The following is a 20,877-nucleotide window of genomic DNA, read 5'->3' as shown; positions in this document are numbered from 1 at the left end:
AGGGAATCCATGTTTTCCTTCCCTTTGCATTTACAATACAATGCCAAGGGCCATCCTGGTTTTATGCCAATCACACAGTACAGGGATTATTCACAGAATTTCTCTGCACACCTTAACCCAAATTAATAAAATGTTCTTTAAGCCTCTTAAAATATTGATTCTGTAGCTTTTGGTACTCTACAACACCTGCAGGTGAGGTGGCACAGTGGCTCCTCAGGGCTCCTCAACCGCAGTCATGCTCTTTTTAAGACAGTGCTGCTGGCTCTTCAAGGCACAGGCACAGTAGCTTGTTCTGTTAACATCGCTGACACTGCTCACAATTCCTAGAACCTCTGCCATTCCTGACTCTGGAAGCTTGCGGTAACCACTGCCTCTGCCACTCATTGCCAGACTGACTCTAAATATTCATGTTAAGAGATTCCGATTCTAAGTAGGTGATATGTGTATCTAATTGGGGTGATGAGGATGTGTGTTTGGGCTTTAACTGCAGGAAAGGCAGTTTTTAGCTTCTATTGTGAGAAGTAGACTCTACCTTAAAATGTGGAGCCCCAGACTGAAAGGAGATCAAATAATACATGGCAAGAAATTGATAGATGTCCATCAACTATAGGGCTGGAGAAATAGATTTTACAAGTCATCCTTGGAAGGGTAGTAATTGGATGTGTGGGGTTGGGGGAAGGACTACCGTGCCTTGGATGGTTGCACGTACAGATTGTTGACTGAACAAGAGCTTCCTGCTGATGGAGCATGTGGGGACCAAAGGTCAACCCATGCTTTGGTAAGGTAGCATCTGTCCCAGAGATGGTGCTTTCTCTAATTCATATTGTTACTCTGTGGGCTAGTGGAGGCCCTGGATTGGGGCTATAGAATTGAGAAGAGTTACAAGGAAATGTGTTTGTAGATAGGGGCAGAGAATCAGTATTAAAGCTGTGATAGTTCTATAATGGAAGCCAGTCAAAAAATTCAAAGATGTTCCACCCTTAAACCTCTCTATGCTTTTTTTTTTTTTTTTTAAAAGAGCTGCTACGTGGAGTTCAGAGAGGATATGGACTGACAACAACTATTAAGTTTGGAAACAAGGACCCTGACCAGGTAGTGGCACAATGGATAGAGCATTGGACTGGGACACAGAAGACCCAGGTTCAAAACCCCGAGGTCGTCAGCTTGAGTGTGGGCTTATTCAGCTTGAGTGTGGGGTCGCTGGCTTGTGCATGGGATCATAGACATGATCCTATGGTCGATGTCTTGAAGTCCAAGGTTACTGGCTTGAGCAAGGGGTCACTTGCTCTGCTGTAGCCCCGGGTGAAGGCACATATGAGAAAGTAGTCAAACTAAGGAGTCGCAACGAAGAACTGATACTTCTCATCTCTCTTCATTCCTGTCTGTCTGTCCCTATCTGTCCCCCTCTCTGACTCTGTCTCTGTCAAAAAAAAAAAGTTTGGAAACAAGGAGGTCCTTTATTTGATACTGAGGGAGTGAGCCAGTAGAGCAGTGAAGATAGAAACCAGCAGGTAATTTATTCACTTACTCATTTCTTCATCCAACAAAAGAGAAATGGATGTGGAGGAGAAATAACTTTTAATGATAATTAGGTGTCCCGACAGTGTCTGTGAAATACAGAAGACAGTTTTTACCCTAAAAGGTCCACAGTTTGGTATGTTAATGAAGAAAATTATTTCAAATATATATGTAGTAAGTGTTAAAGTATTGCCATGTAGCGTGCTGTATGAGAAATAAGATGAAGTGCACATAATTCAGTACAGGAGTAGAAAGGGGTTGAAAAGATTCCCACTTTACCTAATTCTTGAAAGTTTGGTAGCCATTTGTTACTCATCATTTGACATTCATTCTTTAAATACCTGCAGAGCACTTACCAATGGACCAGCTACTGCTTTAGGTACTTTGGATTCATTAGTGAATGAAACAAAGACTCTGGCCCTTGTGGAACTTACATTCTTACATAGAGGGAAGTAGAAAATTAGCAACACAGAACAAGTAAATTATTTACATAATATACAGGACAAGTGCTATGGGAAAAAGGAAAAGAAGAGTAAGGTGAAGGGGAAAGGACATGTGAATTCTCTTGTCAGTTTTAAGTTTTAAAATATGGTTACACTGAGAATACTAAACATTCATTTTCTTATGGAAGGTTTCAAACCTACATAAAAGTAGTGAGAATAGTGTGAAGAGTCTTGATATTTTATTGCTCAGATATACCAGTTACCAACATTTTGCCACACTTGCTTCATGTATCCCTTTTTTACGTATTCCTTTTTTACTTTTTCTTCTTCTCTTCACCAAAGATTTATTTTATTTATTTATTTATTTTGGTGTGACAGAGTCAGAGAGAGGGACAGATAGGGACAGACAGGCAGGAAGAGAGAGAGATGAGAAGCATCAATTCTTTGTTGCGGCTCTTTCATCTCTTTAGTTGTTCATTGATTGCTTTCTCATATGTGCCTTCACAGGGGTGGGGGGGGGAGGGGCTATAGCAAAGCAAATGACCCCTTGCTCAAGCCAGCGACCTTGGGCTTCAAGCCGGAGACCCTCAGGCTCAAGCCAGCGACCATGGGATCATGTCTACGATCCCACACTTAAGCCAGCAATACCATGCTCAAGCTGGTGACCTCAGGGTTTTGAAGCTAGGTCCTCTGCGTCCCAGTCTGACACTCTTATCCACTGAGCCACCACCTGGTCAGGCTCTTTCCTGTTAAGCCTAATCCAGAGGGACTAAAAACGTTGAAGACACGAACAAAGTCCGTTGATTACACACCAAAGCTTTATTGTCTAGCTTGGCCAAGCGGCGGCAACTCGGACAGAAATCTGAGGGAGAGCGCGCTGACCCTTTGTACTACCTAGTTTTTATAGTTTTGTAAGTGGGAAGTACAGAAGTAAAAATTGCAATTAGGTGCCCTTTACCACTATTGGTTATAGTCATATGTCCTTTAACATGATAGGACCATGTTCAATTTGCAAGCCATACATCATTTTGGAGAAAACAAAATTTACAAGTCAACACAATGGTAGAAATATGTCTCTTTACATATTAAAAGGCATTCCTATATTTTCTAGTGTTTATCCACCATCTCTCTGTCCAGAGTGACACGTATTAACCATATGCATTTACATAGGAGCCATTTGTTACATAGGTAGCAGTGGAGAGGTCAAGACGTGCTTGGATTTGGTAGTTTCATGGGGACAAATGCCCGAAAATGGCTCATTACTATAAGAAAAGGTTTATTTTGGCTTTTCTCTTCCTGCACCTGGCTGGCCATTCACCCCTTTCCCCACAGGTGTGATGGAATGTCAGGGAATCCATGTTTTCCTTCCCTTTGCATTTACAATACAATGCCAAGGGCCATCCTGGTTTTATGCCAATCACACAGTACAGAGATTATTCTCAAAATTTCTCTGCACACCTTAACCCAAATGAATAAAATGTTCTTTAAGCCTCTTAAAATATTAATATTGATTCTGTAGCTGTTGGTACTTTAAACACCTGCGGGTGAGGTGGCACAGTGGCTCCTCATTTACCAAAGATTTTAAAGCAAATTCCTGACATGATGTAATTTGCCTCTACAGACTTCAGTATTCATCTCTAAGACACACAGACATTTTCTTGCATAACTGCAATGTGATCATCATAAATAATACACCTAATAACATAGAAGAGATATTTGAGCCAAGACTTGAAGGAGAGGAAAGAGAGTTTGGGCAACAAGAATATCTGGTATAAAAGTCCTAAGGAACTGGAGAGTGCCTAGCATATTTGAAGGACAGCAGAGAGTCCAGTGTGGGGGGAAGCATACTGACTAAGAGGCAGGGTCTTGTAGGGCAGGCTACTGAAAGGACTGTGGCTCTGGAGGCATGCCAGAGGTTTGAGAGGAGTGACAAGATCAAATTTATGTTTAAGAGGAGCATTCTGAGAGCTCTGTCGAGGATAGACTATAGGGTAGCAATATGAAGAGTGAGATGCCTGATTAAGAGGTTGTTGTTGGATTAAAAGCTATATTTTTGTTAGTGGTGCACTCTAAGTGGTAGCAGTGGAGAGCTCAAGACGTGCTTGGATTTGGATATGCTTTGAAGATAGAATTAACAGGTTTTCCTGAGTGGGTGTGGCTTGAAAAAGGAAGGCATTAAGAAGACTCATTGGTTTTGTTTTGTTTTTAGTGAGAGGAGGGGAGGCAGAGACAGATTCCCACATACACCCTGGCTGGAATCCACCCAGCAAGCCCACCAGGGGGTGACGCTCTGCCCATCTTGGGCCCTTGCTCTTCTGAAACCGGAGCCAATTTTTTAGCACCTGAGGTGAGGCTATGGAGCCTTCCTCAATGCCTGGGGCCAACTCGCTCTAAATGAGCCTTGGCTGCAGGGGGGAGGAAGAGAGATAGAGACAGAGAAGCAAGGGGAGGGAGGGTTGGAGAAACAGATGGGTGCTTCTCCTGTGTGCCCTGGCTGGGAATTGAACTGAGGACATCCACATGCCAGGCTGACGCTCCACCTCTGAGCCAACCAGCCAGGGCTAAGACTTATTGGTTTTTGACCTGAGTAACTAGAAGGGTAAAGCAGGTTTTGGGGGCACTACCAAGAGTTTGGTCTTGGGCACATAGAGTTTGAAGTGTTTTTTCAACGTACAAGTGGGATATCTAGTTGAGTATTTAAGGCTGTAGTTAGGGAGAGAGGTCGCAGAAAGGGTGGTGTGTATTAATAGCAGTTTGTTCCATGGTTTCAGTAGCCAGATGGGAAATGTGGGTGTTCAGAAATTACTGGTGTTTATTTATAATTTAGAACTTTTGTCAGTTCATTAGTGAAAGATGGAAGACCCCTATATGCCACCAATGTGCGAATGAGCAAAAGACCAATCAGCCGAATAAACAGAATCAGGCTTTATTGGGAGCTCCGGGCGAGTTCACTGACCCTAGGACGCAGGTCTGTGAAGGCGCGCCCGGGTTAGGACTTTTGGGTTTTTTATATTTGCAGGAGGGGGGGTTGGTAAAGGCCAGCGGGATGGGGGTTTGGTGAAGCGTGCAGTTCCCGGAACAACCTCAGGGATGATTCCGAGGACTTGGGCGGGTGCGGTTTCGGTGAGATTAGCACTTGCCAGAAAATTCAGGGCAAAGGAGGATTTCACAACCCAACCCCAAGGCAACTACCGGACAATTAGGACTACTCTTTCAGGAAGAGGTAACTCAATGAAGTTTGTAGGTCTGTTTTCTGTGTCTCTCAAACCATTCTTCCTGGTCAGACAAGAATGAATTAGTATGGTAAAAGGTATAATTAAAGTGTTACACATTTTTTTTAATTATGGTTAATCACTCTCATTTGGAAAGTATTCATCTGTGTATTCTTTAGGTCACTAGTGTCTGTCCCAGGGTACTTTGTAAGTACTGACTAATTCAGAGACATTCACAAAATATGACAAGAAATTAGCCCAAAGTATTTTGATAACTTGAAAGTGATTCTTGGAGACCCTAATTATGACCCTAATCCTTTCTTCTAAAACCTGAATTCAATAAAATTTAGATTAAAAATAGCCATGTTTTTCTGCCATTTTTAAAACATGAATGTAAAGCCAGTAATTAGGGCCAGGGCCACTATCACAGCAGCCCGGCCCTTGCAGGTTCGCATTGGATTCGGACAGTCGGCAAAGAAACAGCGGAGCCAAAAACTGATGGGCCATAGTCTTTAATCCTAGCTTGCACCCGGCGGGCAAGTAAAAAATACACACTGGGCTCCAAAACCCAGTCACATTCAGTGCTCACAAAGCCACTGACTTATCCGAGTTTCCTAGAATCAAAGGTTTCTAGCTCACCAGACTTATTCTCCTCTGTTCCCCATCTCCGTCCTTATCCCAAATACAAACTCTACACAAACTGGCATCTCACTCAGCACTTCACCATCTTGGCTGCTTCTCCTGGCCTCCTCCATGTGGCCTTTCTCTGCTCTCCTCTGCTCTCTCTTCTAATGATAATCTCAGGAACCAAGAAGCAAACTCCCGCTCCTTTCCCATTTTATAGTGTAGAAATCCAAACCCTTAATCCAATATACATAATAGGGAAGTCTCTAATACAAAGTCACTTCTCTGAGGCATGATAGGATTGTACCACCTTACACCAAAAAGGGTAGGAAAGGCTTAATCCCAAAACCAAGCCCCAGGCTACAAGGATTCTGCCTGCCTTTAGCCCACCCCAACACACATTAATACCACCTGGGCAATGGCCTCTTTAACAAAGTGAGCATAATACATTTTATCTGCCCAACAATGAACTACTTAGGAAACTTGTTCAGTTTTTTTTAAATTTTTTTTTTATTTTTTACAGAGACAGAGAGAGAGTCAGAGAGAGGGATAAGACAGGGGCAGACAGACAGGAACAGAGAGAGATGAGAAGCATCAATCATCAGTTTTTTGTTGCAACACCTTAGTTGTTCATTGATTGCTTTCTCATATGTGCCTTGACCCTAGGGCTACAGCAGAGCTAGTAACCCCTTGCTCAAGCCAGCGACCTTGGGTCCAAGCTGGTGAGTTTTGCTCAAACCAGATGAACCCACGCTCAAGTTGGCGACCTTGGGGTCTCGAACCTGGGTCCTTCGCATCCCAGTCCGATGCTCTGTCCACTGCGCCACCACCTGGTCAAGCATTCAGCAGTCTTATCTTCTTTTTCTTTCTACTTGTAGCCGTGCTGGAGAGAGTATTTTATCGTAGTTAGCCAGGTGATTGCTACTCTGGGGCTGGATGTAATGGAAAGGATGTTGTGCAGTGCAGACTGATTGTGACTTCTTTTATGTCTCCTTTTAAAAGGGGAATATTTCTGCCCTGGTCGTTAGCTCAGTCTGTTAAAGTATCATCCCGAAATGCCAAGGGTTATATGGGTTCAGTCCCCAGTTAGGATAAATGGGGGGAGGCATCCAATGAATACACAACTAAGTGGAACAATAAATGAATGCTTCTCCCCCCCACCCTTTCTTCCTCTCTCCTTCCCTCTGTCATTTTCTCTCTCTCTCTCTTTCCCTCCCTCCCTCCCTGTCTCTATATAATCAGTTTTTAAATGTTTAAAAAGGGAATATTTCTAATCCTCTTTTTGGATCATTTGGAGTTCTGATTATATGTCTTGGAGTCATGTGAAGGATTGACATACCAACCTGGGTATGTGCTGTAGTTTCAGCTATTGCGGTAGCTGCAATCGGTGTGCCTAATTTTAGATTACAAGGTATTCAGACATTGGCACTCTCCTATGCTTTCTTAGCCTGAATGTAGCCTGTGGGTTACCTGCTTCACAGAGAAAGGTTGGGGAGACAAGGAGCTGAGTGTCTTACAAGGCTAAGGTGATCATCTTTTGCACACAGTTACTCCTCCCTCACTTTTTAAAAATGAGAGTGAAAAAGAGGACACTTACTTTTTTTTGTTTGTTTTTCTTGTATAGGAGATGCACCGGAGACTTGAGAATGCCCCTGATTCTGCCAAGACTAAAGCTCTGCAGACTGTTATTGAAATGAAAGTAAGTGAGAATCTAATTATCTTATGAATCAGTTTATACACGTAAGCGATCACGCACTGTCATGTATGAGTTTTAGAAAGTGGAATGTAATAATGTTTCACTCATTTTATAAATTGAAGAGAAATAGTAAGACTTAATGAAAATGACAGTTTAAAAGACCTTCAGTCTCATTTCGTTTTAGTTGTAGCACATAACTCAAATTGGACTGAAGGGCTTGTCCAGAATTTTTTTTTTTTTTTTTTTGTTTGAGGGTTTTTTTGTTTTTTTTTAAATTTATTAAATTTAATGCAGTGACATTGATAAATCAGGGTACATATGTTGAGAGAAAACATCTCTAGATTATTTTGACATTTGATTGTGCTGTATACCCCTCCCCCAAAGTTAAATTGTCTTCTGTCACCTTCTATCTGGTTTTCTTTGTGCCCCTCCCCTCCCCCAACCCCTCTCTCCTTCTTCACCCCATCTCCCCTCCCCCCACCCCCCACCCCAGAATTTCTTTAAGTCAGCTATTCCCAAACCTTTTGATCTCAGGACTCCTTTCTACTCTTAAAATGACAGGCTCATTTCATTTATTTTATTCATGTTTTTTGTTTTTGTGGGGGGGGGTTTTGTGGGGTTTTTTTAGAGAGACAGAGAGAGAGTCAGAGAGAGGGATAGATAGGGACAGACAGACAGGAACGGAGAGAGATGAGAAGCATCAATCATCAGTTTTTCATTGCAACACCCTAGTTGTTCACTGATTGCTTTCTCATATGTGCCTTGACCACGGGCCCTCAGCTGACCGAGTAACCCCTTGTGCGAGCCAGCGACCTTGGGTCAAAGCTGGTGAGCTTTTTGCTCAAACCAGATGAGTCCGCGCTCAAGCTGGCAACCTAGGGGTCTCGAACCTGGGTCACCCGCATTCCAGTCCGATGCTCTATCCACTGTGCCACTGCCTGGTCAGGCTCATTTCATTTATTTTAAAGAAAATGTCTGCTAAGTAATCAAGTCTGAGTAACCATAGTTTGTCTGTTAGTGGTTCTTTCTAGCAAAAATAGTGTTCTATGAAAAAGTACCGAATACAGCTTGCAGCTGAGAGAAGCATGTAGTTTCTGTCTCATTTAATATTTGTTGATATGACAAGAGTATTTAGTTTTTGGTATAAATAGTTTTATATAATAGATACTTCTTGCTTGCCCAGGCGATGGCGCAACGGATAGAGCATTGGACTGGGACGTGGAGGACCCAGGTTCGAGATCCTGAGTTTGCTGGCTTGAGCGTGGGCTCATCTGGCTTGAGCGTGGGCTCACCAGCTTGAGTACAGGGTCACTGGCTTGAGCCCAAAGGTCTCTGGGTTGAGTATAAGGTCGCTAGCTTGAGCCCAAGGTTGCTGGCTTGAGCAAGGGGTCACTCTCTCTTTTGTAGCCCTCTGGTCAAGGCGCACATATGAGAAAGCAATCAGTGAACAACTACAGTACCGCAACGAAGAATTGATGCTTCTCATCTCTCTCCCTTCCTGTCTGTCTGTCCATATCTGTCTCTGTCTCTGTCACCTTCCCAAATAGATACTTTTCAAGTACAGCTATAAAAACTGTTCTCTTAATGTGAATGATTTCCTCTTAAAACTTTTTTTATATCACATATACCTTTATTCTCAATAAGGAAAGGATTTACCAATTTTAAATTAGTGGGTTTTGGATTCTTTATATTTAAACATACAATTAGTAGTCTTGAACATAATCTTGTAAGGAACCTTTAGAAAGGTTTAAATTGAATGTTCACATTTCCAGGATTTATTTGTACAAGTTCTTTCCTGATCCCTGCTAATAAGACTAAAACACACAAATGTACCTGTACCTAGATTCACAAAATTATTTTATCTTCTGACAAAATGGGGAAATGTAATGGTATTAATTGGTAGCGGATCTGTTTTAAGTTCTGTAACCTTTAGCCATTGTGCTAAGAAGCATGAGATTCTGAGGTTCTGGCAGCTCAGTGGGTTCAGGTTGTTGTTATGCTGCAATCACAACTAAAATAGTTAAGTTGCTAAGAGTGTGGCATGAATTTGAGAGAATTATGAAGATCTAGATTAGTCGTCTGGGGAAATGGGAAAGAAAGATGCCCAGTGAAAGAGCCCAACAATCATCTTTGAGGTAATGTAATCTTCCTCCTTCTCCTCCTGCTTTCCTCCTCCTTTCTCCTGCCTTCTTCCTCCTTTCATCTTTTCCCCTCTACTCCTCTTGCCTCTCATGTTTCTTCATCCCTTTTACTCTAGTGGGTTTTTTTTTCCTTTAGCAGTGGGGCAGCACGGCAGAATTACTCTACGGTTCTAGGGTTAGAGTTTTGCTGAATGAGCAGAATTATTGAGATGCAAATAAATTGTGAGTGATGGTGGAAGGGGTTTGGATGATCAGTCCCAGAATATAGCCTGGAGAGGAAGGAAGGGGATTTAGAGTGGATTGACAGGTCGGGAGAACATGTGAAAGATAGGGAAGTAGAGATCTCTGTGAAGTTGAAGGACAGTAGACAATGATGACAGACCTGGGAAGAGAGCCTGCGTAACAGTAGGACCCAGAGTGTAGTCCTGTGAACTGGATAGCTAAAATGGACGAGTGGATGAAGTCATTGGGATTAAGGACATCAAAGAATTCAGACACTGAAATCCTAGGATGGTGGCAAGAAGTGTTTGCAGGGTAGATTGGTGCCACCATGCTGTGAACCAGAGAGGCTAGTAATTCCAGGTCCCTGAGGGAGAATGATGTGGAATGAATAGAGAAAAAGGATGGGATCAGAAGACATCTGCAAGCTGATGGCAAGACTGAGCACAACAGCCCCAGGTTTGCATTATTATATAGCCGTATGCAAATAAGAAAGTCTTTGATACAAAGTCACACGTCTGAGGCATAAACATGAATCCATTTAAGGCATAAACAGGAATCCCCCCACCCTGCATAAGTAAAATCAACCAACATTTGAACAAACAAAGGGTGAGAGGAAGGCTGTGTAAATTGCTTCTAGTAACTAAGCAAGCAGGTAAGTGGGGGGGGGGGATGAGTGGAAATACTCAGCTTCATAGCCAATAGGGAGGTGTTGGGGGGAGAACTTGGCTTTTTGTCACTTGCAGTCTGCCACACCAATGGCTTCTTAAAATGGCCAGGAGTGACTGGGAAGTTGAGGAAAGTAGAGTGAAAAGGAGTTTTAAATAAAGAGGAATAGCCGTGAGGAACCAGATGCCCACACTTTTCCTTTGCTCCTTTGTGGTGCTGGGGGATTAGTAACCTTCACTAGAGAGAGTTTGGAGAAATTATATCCTTTGGGAAAGCCATATTTTACTTGAAATTGGAAATAACCTTTTTGAGGAAAAAGTTGAGTAATTTGAAATTTAATAAGGAACAGGATTTCAGTAGGCTTAGTGGGATTGGTTGATTAATGATGGAAGACCCAGGGCTGGGGAAGTACAGAGCAGTAAGATGATAAAGACTTTACTTATTACACATTCCACGAGTAAGAAATCTCATTTGAAGGACTGTCTTCAAATAAACCCAGCCTGAGCACTGGTTGAATTGGTGCTGGAGCTAGTTGAGCATATCAGGCATTAATTTTCTGGCCTGATTTCAGAGAGTAGCCTGGTAGGTTCTTTTTCTGGGCAGTCAGCTCCTGCCTTGTGGCTTTCAGAGCTGCAGTTTTGGTCCCTTTTTTGGGAAAAGCTTTTATGGTGCATGATTTGGTAGTGGGGGTGCTGCTTTGGTCAAGAGCTGCCTCTCTGTGTTGGGTTAGGGAAGAAGATGGATGATGTTCTTGGCAGGGGCTTTGTAGAGGAAGAGTCTGTCTGTGTGATGTGCAGAGCTGGAGTTCTTAGCTGAAGGATGTATTGCCTTGTTTGGAGCACCAACGGTGCTAGAAATGCACCCCTTGTGCTGGCCCCCTTTCATTGCCAGCTGGGCTAATGTCGAGGGTGAAACACATTTCACTTTCTTTCATTTCTGGGTTAATCACATGCATATGCTTAGTATTTTAGTGATGCTTGAGGGACTACATCCTGGTATTTCCAGGAAGATTTATAGTCATCTCAAAATTGAATTTTCAGTTGGTGCAACTGAAGTAGTTGCCCGAGGTGCAGTAATTTCAAGTGAGTAAATAAAAAAAATCCTGCCTTAGGTTCTGATTGTACTGATTAATACATTTAAGTTTGAACCAAATGTCAGATTAATTTGAATAGATTTGTGCAAAAAGTTTTTGTTGTGATATATATATATATTTTTTTTGTATTTTTCTGAAGCTGGAAACGGGGAGAGACAGTCAGACAGACTCCCGCATGTGTCCCACCGGGATCCACCCAGCACGCCCACCAGGGGGTGACGCTCTGCCCACCAGGGGGCAATGCGCTGCCCATCCGGGGCCTCGCTATGTCCCAACCAGAGCCACTCCAACGCCTGAGGCAGAGGCCACAGAGCCATCCCCAGCGCCCGGGCCATCTTTGCTCCAATGGAGCCTTGGCTGCGGGAGGGGAAGAGAGAGACAGAGAGGAAGGAGAGGGGAAGGGGCGGAGAAGCAAATGGGTGCTTTTCCTGTGTGCCCTGGCCGGGAATTGAACCCAGGGACTCCTGCATGCCAGGCCGACGCTCTACCACTGAGCCAACCGGCCAGGGCCTGTTGTGATATTTTTAAAGGTAAGGTAATGTAAGTCAGAGGAGTACATAGTCTCCTCTCCCCTGAACCTGAAACTAGCTGGTTGTTGTTGTCTTGTGGTAAATCCTTTAACTTTTCTGTGTGTGCTCTAAGAATTATGGTAACAAGAAAAGTTATCCAGGAATCTTTTTTATTTTTTTTTATTTTGGTGATGGAGGCAGAGATAGGGACAGACAGGTGGGAAGAAAGAGAGATGAGAAGCATCAATTCTTCGTTGTGGCTCCTTAGTCTCCTTAGTTGTTCATGGATTGCTTTCTCATATGTGCCTTGATAGGATTGGGGGGTGGCTACAGCAGAGCAAGTGACACCTTGCTCAAGTCAGCAACCTTGGGCTGAAGCCAGCGACCATGAGGTCATGTCTATGATCTCACACACAAGCCAGCAAACCCACACTCAAACTGGTGAGCTGGCACTCAAGCTGGATGAGCCCGCACTCAAGCCGACGACCTTGGGGCTTCGAACCTGGGTCTCCCAGATCCCAGTCTGATGTTCTATCCACTGTGCCACTGCCTGGTCAGGCAAGGAATCCATGAGCTAAAAGTGCAACAGGAAGTCAAGGAATCCATGAGCTAAAGTGCAACAGGAAGTCATTCTCAAAATAACCTTCTAAAGGAATGGTTCTGTAAAACTCCAAGTAAAATAAAGCCTAGGCCTTTTTTCCTTAGGTAAATAAGCATATACAACTGTTGATATAAATGTATCCATTCAATGCAGGAGTTTTTCTGTATTGATGACATCTAAAGTGATCACTAGATACTGTGGCAAACAAAACCAAGAAATTGAATATAGGATGTTCTAAAAGGAGGAGATATTTGTGGTGGTCATGATTTACAAGGACAGTGGTTTTTTAAAAATTATTATGAAACATTTCATATGTATGGGGCAGTATAGAGAAAAAGTAAGATTAAGAGTCTGATAAAGTACAGTGGTCTCTTGTCTATTGTGGGGCTTAGGATCCAGAACCCCCCGCGATAGGCGAAAATCCTCGTAGCGACCTTATATTTATTTTATTATTTATATATATTTTAAGGCTTTATAAACCCTCCCCACACTCTTATAAACCTTTCCCACCCTGTTATTAACCTTTCCCACACTTATTTTGCTTATTTTACCACAAAAATAATTAAAATAATAAATATATAAAAATACCTATATACCGCAAAATCCTGTGTCATAGTGAAAAATCCGTGATACAAATTAGATAAATACAATTTAGAAATCCACGATACAGTGAGACTGTGAAAAGTGAACCGCAATATGGTGAGGGTTTTCTCTTTGTTTTTCTACAGTGGGATGTTGTAAAATCTTAATTATTACAAATATAGTTATACACATTATTGTATAAATCTTTGAAGCCCTTTACACATCTCCCCCTGTCCTTTGTGGCTAGAGATAAATCTTTTAGGGGTCACCAAGTAAAATGATAAGATATTATGTCTAGAAAAGGTTTTTTTGTTAATATTACAAAAATTTTCCCTAGATATTTGTTGACTATAAAATACAAAAAAAAATTAATCATTTTTCCACTGTTTTTACTTCTTTAGTTAAGTCTTTCAGCTTTATTCGAAAGGGTACAGATGGGAGGAAGAGATAGAGGAAAAATCATATTAAAGGTCTGAGTCCTCCTCGTTCCCACCCATATTACCATAAAAGGTATATTTTAGAGCAAAGTACCAGCTGCTAGACAGCAGTTTTCCTGCATATTTATTTTTATTATGTTTAATATCTAAGACTTAGTTGCTTAACTTCTCTGACTTTTCATGAATAAATCTTCCATTGTTCTTAGGATTCAAAAATTTCCTCTATGGAACGTGGGCTTCGAGACTTGGAAGAGGAAATTCAGATGCTGAAATCAAATGGGGCTGTGAGTACTGAGGAGCGGGAGGAAGAAATGAAGCAAATGGAGGTCTATCGGAGCCATTCCAAATTTATGAAAAATAAGGTAATGGTGTGTGATGCTATAAAAAAGGGGCTTTGAAAGATGGATGCATATGCCTATGTCCGTAGTCATGATGAATAACTTCACGCTGTTTTATCTGAGTTCAGGGAAGAATACTTCTAAAATATTTTTTTAAGTGGAACATGCCCAGAATTAAAGTCAGAATTACCTATTTCCCCATATATAAGACACCCCCATATATAAGACACACCTTAATTTTGGGGCCCAAAATTTGAAAAAAAAATGTATTACATAAAGTTATTGAACTCAAGTTTTATTCATCACAAAATTCATACAACTCCTCATCACTGTCAAAACTCCCATCCATTTAGCTTGTCCTCATCTATGTCTGATGACAAATCACTGCCTTCATATATTGCCTCATTCTCAGTTCCATCTATAGCATTTGAAATGCCACACTTCTTAAATGATTTGACAACCACTGTATAAGATGCACCCAGTTTTTAGATCACAAATTTTTCGAAAACAGGTGTGTCTTATATGTGGGGAATATGGCACAGATGTTCTGTAGTTATTTCAAGTTTTCACTTGAAACATATTACCTGTATGAGGCAAAGTATGTATTATTACAGTTTAATATTTCATATCTATTAGTATTTCTGAGATGATTTAGTAGAATTACATCAGATGAGGTTTTCTCACTGTGTGAGAAATCTTGTTCTCTACCTCTTGAGAAGTATTTTAAAAGTCAAAATCCTAAGAGGCTGAACCCAGCCCCGCCCCCCCCCCTCCTTTTCCCCAGAAATGACTTGGATAGAATGTTTTCCCTTCAAATACAGTTCCATCAAGGAAAACCCTTTGCTCTCTCCCTTGCAGAAGATCCATTTGTATCAGGTTTATTATTTCCCATGTGTGCTTCAGGTATATGTAAAGTAAGATAGGTATCACTGAGTCATAGCAATCTCTATTTATAAATTCAGCTATAATGTTTCTTTCTTAGATCTAAAGCCATTTAGTGTGATTCTGTAAACTATTTAGGCTAATTGGAGGATTTAGTTTATTAGAGTTATCAATCTGTCAGGTTTGTTGTGGCTTAATGAAAAATCATAATTGTAATTACATACAGAATATTGCATACCTAGAAAATAAGTATTCCCCTTCCCCCTGCCATATCCCAATTGTATTAGTTCCCCCATTTCTCAGAAGTGAAAACAGGGAATGATACAGTTATAACTTCTCCAGTTTCTGGCTTCTTACTGTAGTGCCCATACCTGGCATATAAATCTGTAGAATATTCCTCTATTTTTTTCAGAATTTGTTGTTAATGACTACTGCCAATTTTATGGTAATTTGAGACTTAAACATTCACATATCCAACTTTCTTTTAGTTTGCATTTTTCGTCCTAATTTGAGAACAAAATATACTACAGTATAAGCTCTGTTTCCCATTTGCCAATTAGCATATTCCCATTTATTTAAAGAACCCCATGAAAATAGAGAAACCATCTAGGGTCCTTTGGAGAAGGAATTAGGGAAGCAGATTTGATTGTGTTACATGTTACTGTTATTTCCAGTTACTGCACTGGCTTAAAAGCAGATAATAAGACCTACATTGATAAACAAGTAAAAAAAGAATAACAATGTCGTGACAGGTAGAGCAACTGAAGGAGGAACTAAGTTCGAAAGAGGCTCAAGGGGAGGAGCTGAAAAAGAGAGCGGCTGGTCTTCAGGCTGAGGTCTTTGCCGTAAGATTTACCCTTTTGTGTGCAGTGATCCCACAGTGGGACCCTGCTAGCTCTGGCTTCTGGGTGGCTTGTACTTTCATTTTCTATGGTTGGCAGCTTTGTCCAGTACTGGCTCTAACCAGCCTGCTCTGCTCGTTAACCAACTCCTGTTTAGCAGTTTGAACCACATGTCACTTTGTGTGTAGTGAGCCCTCACGTGTTCTGGAAGCCCTTACCTGGTTCTTTATTGTTGCTGTTGTCACTGAATGGATGGTACTTCAAAGCTTGTTTTTTCTCAACTCCTTTCCTATAACTAGAGACTTGTTGGTTTCTATGAATGGTAGTCTCTTTTTCTTCCTAGGTATATGCAGATGTTCTAGGTTCATCCCTAGTATTTATTTGAATTTGAAATTCTTAGTAAAGTGCTTTACCTTCATATGTAGACATCTTTAAGTCCCCATTTGGTGATTTTGCAATAAATGTTACTTTCTTTAGAACAAATGAATAGAAGGTAGTTAGCTTACTTAGAATTACCTAGTAAATTAGAATTGGCATGAAACTTAAAGTTTCTAAATCTAGTTGTCTTCTTTCTAAAGAACTTAAAATTAATTTCAAAATAATAAAATAACTAACACTTGAGCACTTATTTTTATAAGCATTTTATAACCTACTAAGGTAGGTGTATTATCAGTCACCCCAATTGATAGATGAGGAAACTGAGCTAACAGAGTGGTGCTTAGGAATCACAGCTTAAGTAAGAGGTAGAGTTTAATTTTTACCCAGTAATTTGGTTCCAGAACCTGTGCTTGTAAGCTCTTCACTCTCCTGCCCTTGTGTACTAGGCTGTGCAACTATCTGTCACACAAATGTCAGAAAAAAACGTGTTTGAAAATAATTGTGGGATAAGACTAGAATGCAGCATTATAAAAACCTGGAAATTTGGTGTGTTCACTATTTATGGACTACATTATAGTGTAGATAGAGAAATGAAATATTTTGTCTGAAAGGTTTGTCTGTTAGGTTTGTGGTAACCATGCATTGCCTAGAGAAGTTAATCCATAACTATTTTTTTCTCAGCTACTATTCATTCATTTCTTTTTGTGTCAAACAACAGGCTAAACACATTCCATACATTATTTTATTTAATCTGTAAACAGCACAGTGGCACTGGTTTACTTTCTCCATATTACTGATCAGGAAACCAAAGCTTAGCAAGGTAAAATAATTACTCGAAGACGTACTCATTTTCACCTGTGAGTGACTGTGAAGCCTTGTATTCCTAACTTTTAAGTAAAATTTGTGCTTCTAAACTTTGCTTTCAATGTAGAATATTTTCTCCCCTTTATCAGTCTTTTATGGTCAATATAGCATTATTTGAAGATTAATAATTCAGAAGATAGGAAACAGAGGTTATATTTGTTTTTGATCACACAATTAGAGGTAGCTGGAAATTTGAGTAGTCTTTAAGCCAGGGGTCTCAAACTTGCGGCCAGTGGGCCGCATGCGGCCCGCCCACCAATTTTGTGCGTTCCGCAGACTAATCAAACTTCGTGGATTAGTCTGCGGGCCAGTCTGCGGCCGCACAAAATTGGTGGGCAGGCCACGAGTTTGAGACCCCTGCTTTAAGCCATAGTTCGTTAGCTGAGGAAGTGATAATACCTTGAATATTCCTCCTGAATATTCATTCATACAGCAAGTGCATTTTTAGTGCATTCTGTATGTTAGGGATAGGCTAATACAATGTTTGTTTGATGCTTGTTAGTAGTGGATGGTATGAAAAACCATTGTACCATTACAGTATGTAGTAAATCCTGGTGCATATCTGTGTAACAGGATGAAAATAGTTGGCATTTATAATTATCTTCCACTGATGTCCTTAGTGTCCTCAAGTACTTTGCATGCAATAAATACACATATTTATTGAATGAATAACTATATCTGGAAATAAGGTTTCATGCATATGAGAAATGTGCTTGTCTTCTTGATGAAACAGAAGAGTAAATTAGAAATTTATTTCTAGGGTGTTTTAAAAGTCTAATTTTAATTAAAGTAAAAGATATATTTTTCATGGGAAAGTGTTCTGAAAAGCTTTGTCCATTATATCTAAAGTTATTACAATAAAATACATATATTTCATTTAAAAATATTAAAGTACTTTTTATTTCATTAGTGATACTGAAATTACTGACTTGTCAGATTTATACTTCTAATAATTAATCTATCTTTCAGTGCCCACTTACCTCGCTAGGCAGTAGATATAATGTAAAAGCAAATCTGATTTCTGTTTATTTGACTTACATTTAGAATAAAAGAATGTTGTTTAAAACTCTTAAAAAACAAATGTAAAAGATGTTAGAAATAAGTGTTTTCTAAATTAAGATGAGAGAAATTCATAGGAGAATGAATGGCACCTATTGATTAATGGCTTACTCTCAAATTACACATGTAGATGCTCAGAGAATGAGAGTTCTGCATTCTCTATTTAGGTCATCTCCATTTAGTTGGAATGACATGCTGTAATTTGTAAGTGGAATCTTTTCTTAGGTCTTACTTCTAACTCATCAAAATGATAGGATTTTTAAAAAGCACGTATTTATAATGCTTTACAACTCAAAGTGGCTTTTAAGATAGGGATTTTATGTAAACTTTTGTTTGAGAATGAGAAAAAACTTAATCTAAAAAATAAAAAATACAGCAGTAGTGGCTTTTAAATTTGAATAGCAATACTACGAAGTTTCTTTTTTCCTTCTAATCTACATCTAACGCTAATCTTGCTTTATGTTCCAAAGAGGTCTGACTTCACAAAATGAAAACTGTCTTATCAGAACAGTGTTGTTTATATGCTTACTGCTGCTATCTATAGTCCTCTAATTGAATTGGGATTTTCTCCTTTCATTCTTTTTCTAAAGGATTTCAAAATTGTTTAGGAGACACAATGAAAACTGGAGATTTCTCTGTTAGTCAAATAAATTGTGTTGTTTTTTGGGGGGATGGAGTGGGGATGGGAGTGGTTATCTAAGATTGGATGATGCAAAGAGATGAATTATGTCCTGTCATAAAACTAATGCTGCTTTTAGTTTCATATCTTGTGACTTAGATATGTCAAAGATCCAGGTCAGAGGCAGTTGTTTCATTTCTTATGTTCCTGACAGCATTTTATTTTCTTCTGTAGATTGGTCAGGTGAAGCAGGAGCTCTCCAGAAAGGACACAGAACTGCTAGCTCTGCAGACAAAGCTAGAAACCCTCACAAACCAGTTCTCTGACAGTAAGCAGCACATAGAGGTGCTGAAGGAGTCCTTGACTGCTAAGGAGCAGAGGGCTGCCATCCTGCAGACCGAGGTAAAAACAGTTCTAGGATTTGTACCTGTGCTGTTTTTGTTCTGCTTAGATTTGGCAGATAAGAATGATGTTATGATTAATTCTATAGCAACGTGATGAGTTACTATACTAAAATATAACCACTTTGTTTTTGGATCTAACAAGTTAAAACTGGTGCAGTTTATATATGTTTTTGATACTTTGGACTTTCAGTACTTCTAAGTATACTTTAACATTATGAAATGAAAACATAGTTGTAAAAAATAAATCTAAATGAAGCTTTTGTTTCCACCCATGGTAAATCTTCTGTGGTCATGTATGGCAGTGAGCTTGGTTACACCGTGTTTGGATTAAGTGTTCCTAATTTTTTATATTTTTAATAGTTTTAAGTAGACAACCTGTGGAATCTACAAATTTTCTGGATAGATCTTGTCTTGAACTATGGATCATTAAACAATGTACCTTCATATCCTGCTTGAAAATAAAATTAATATTTTTAGAAATCTTAGATTATCTAGGCTATATAAGTCCTGACTGATTTCAAGTAGGAATGCACTAAATATTTCCAGACAGATGAGAATATCATATTTGCAATAAGAGGGAGTTAATGATGCTATTTGGATTTACTGTCTTTATGTAAATTTTTTAAAGCTCTCAGTGAAATAGGAAATTGAGGTAGGAATAGGTAAGTAGTTCTGCTTTATAGAAGAAAAATAAAGCATATAGTGCAGATTAGTTTTTCCTTTCCTGTAAAGAACCAGATCATAGATGAATAAGGGCATAGTTTGATGGAGAAAAGGGATGAGGAGTAAAAAGAATGCATGAAAACACCCTAGACCCCAAAGATCAGAATCTTCAAGTGAGGAGGAATGTGAAAGTGACCAAAACTATTTCATGTAATATTTTTGTACCATTTGGGACTTTATTGAAAGTGAGAGATTTGGATGGCTTATTTGTAATTCTCCTTATAACTTATTTTTTTCAATTTTAATCATGTTTTATTTTATTATCATATCAACTCCATTCTATCTCAGAGGGATATTTTGGGTATAAATGAGCGTCACAGTTAATAAGAGTCATAGTTCCTGAGTTGGAACTTTAGCCTCACCACTTACTTATGTGGATACACGATCCCGGGCATTTTATGTAACTTCATTGGGCCTCACTTTCCACCTTTTGTAAGATGAGTGCCTATCTCATAATATTGTTAGGATTCGCTAGCTAGTCACACCCAGGGCCTGGCACTCACCGTAAGGTCTTTGTGTGGTAGTTTTTGTCAACATGGTAATTTTTGTAATAAAATCAGCTAACATATAAGCTTTTAAAATATTAAGAGAACATAGTTGGCTTTCTTCTCATTGGCATACATTTTATTTAGAAGATCTGCTCTTTCATATTTTTATTAAGTTAAATTTAGGTTTATTTAGGTTATTTCAAATGTAAAATTATCTGGAAAATGTTTTCTGCAAAGTTATTAATTTATAGCTTTATTTGAGTTTTTCACTTAAGTAACTGGTGTGCATGCAGTACTCCAAAAGGGTCAGAAGAGGGTGTGAGTGTTTCAGACGTGAGCCTGCTTCCAAATTGGCAACTGTGACAGCATCTTGGATGGCAGGGGCAGGGGTCCAAACCAGGGAAATGGGCAGCTGGTTAATGATAATGCAAACATTTAAAAGCTTGTCACATTATAATAAATGGTTTTTCCTCTTAATTCATCCTTCTCTGTATCCCTCTCAAAAAATGCTTTTATTAACTAGATCTCACACAGAC

The 20,877-nt window shown here is 39.8% G+C and overlaps 1 protein-coding gene across 14 annotated transcripts in view; it reads left to right on the top strand.

Annotated features, from left to right (window-relative positions):
* ERC1 (ELKS/RAB6-interacting/CAST family member 1) overlaps nt 1-20,877 on the top strand; it is a 544,893-nt gene that overhangs the window by 148,920 nt on the left and 375,096 nt on the right. For 9 of the 14 annotated variants that reach the window (XM_066369490.1, XM_066369487.1, XM_066369485.1 and 6 more), the window contains 4 exons: nt 7,422-7,496; nt 13,951-14,106; nt 15,717-15,800; nt 18,961-19,128. In XM_066369490.1, the coding sequence (XP_066225587.1) occupies nt 7,422-7,496; nt 13,951-14,106; nt 15,717-15,800; nt 18,961-19,128 (483 nt within the window). The remainder of the gene's footprint in view (nt 1-7,421; nt 7,497-13,950; nt 14,107-15,716; nt 15,801-18,960; nt 19,129-20,877) is intronic. The other 5 variants (XM_066369492.1, XM_066369489.1, XM_066369499.1 and 2 more) reach the window with 2 other exon arrangements.

This window comes from Saccopteryx leptura, chromosome 2 (genome assembly GCF_036850995.1).
Source record: "Saccopteryx leptura isolate mSacLep1 chromosome 2, mSacLep1_pri_phased_curated, whole genome shotgun sequence".
Lineage (NCBI taxonomy): Eukaryota > Metazoa > Chordata > Mammalia > Chiroptera > Emballonuridae > Saccopteryx > Saccopteryx leptura.
Note: the sequence above shows the minus strand (reverse complement) of the source record. Positions and strands in the feature narration are given on the sequence as shown.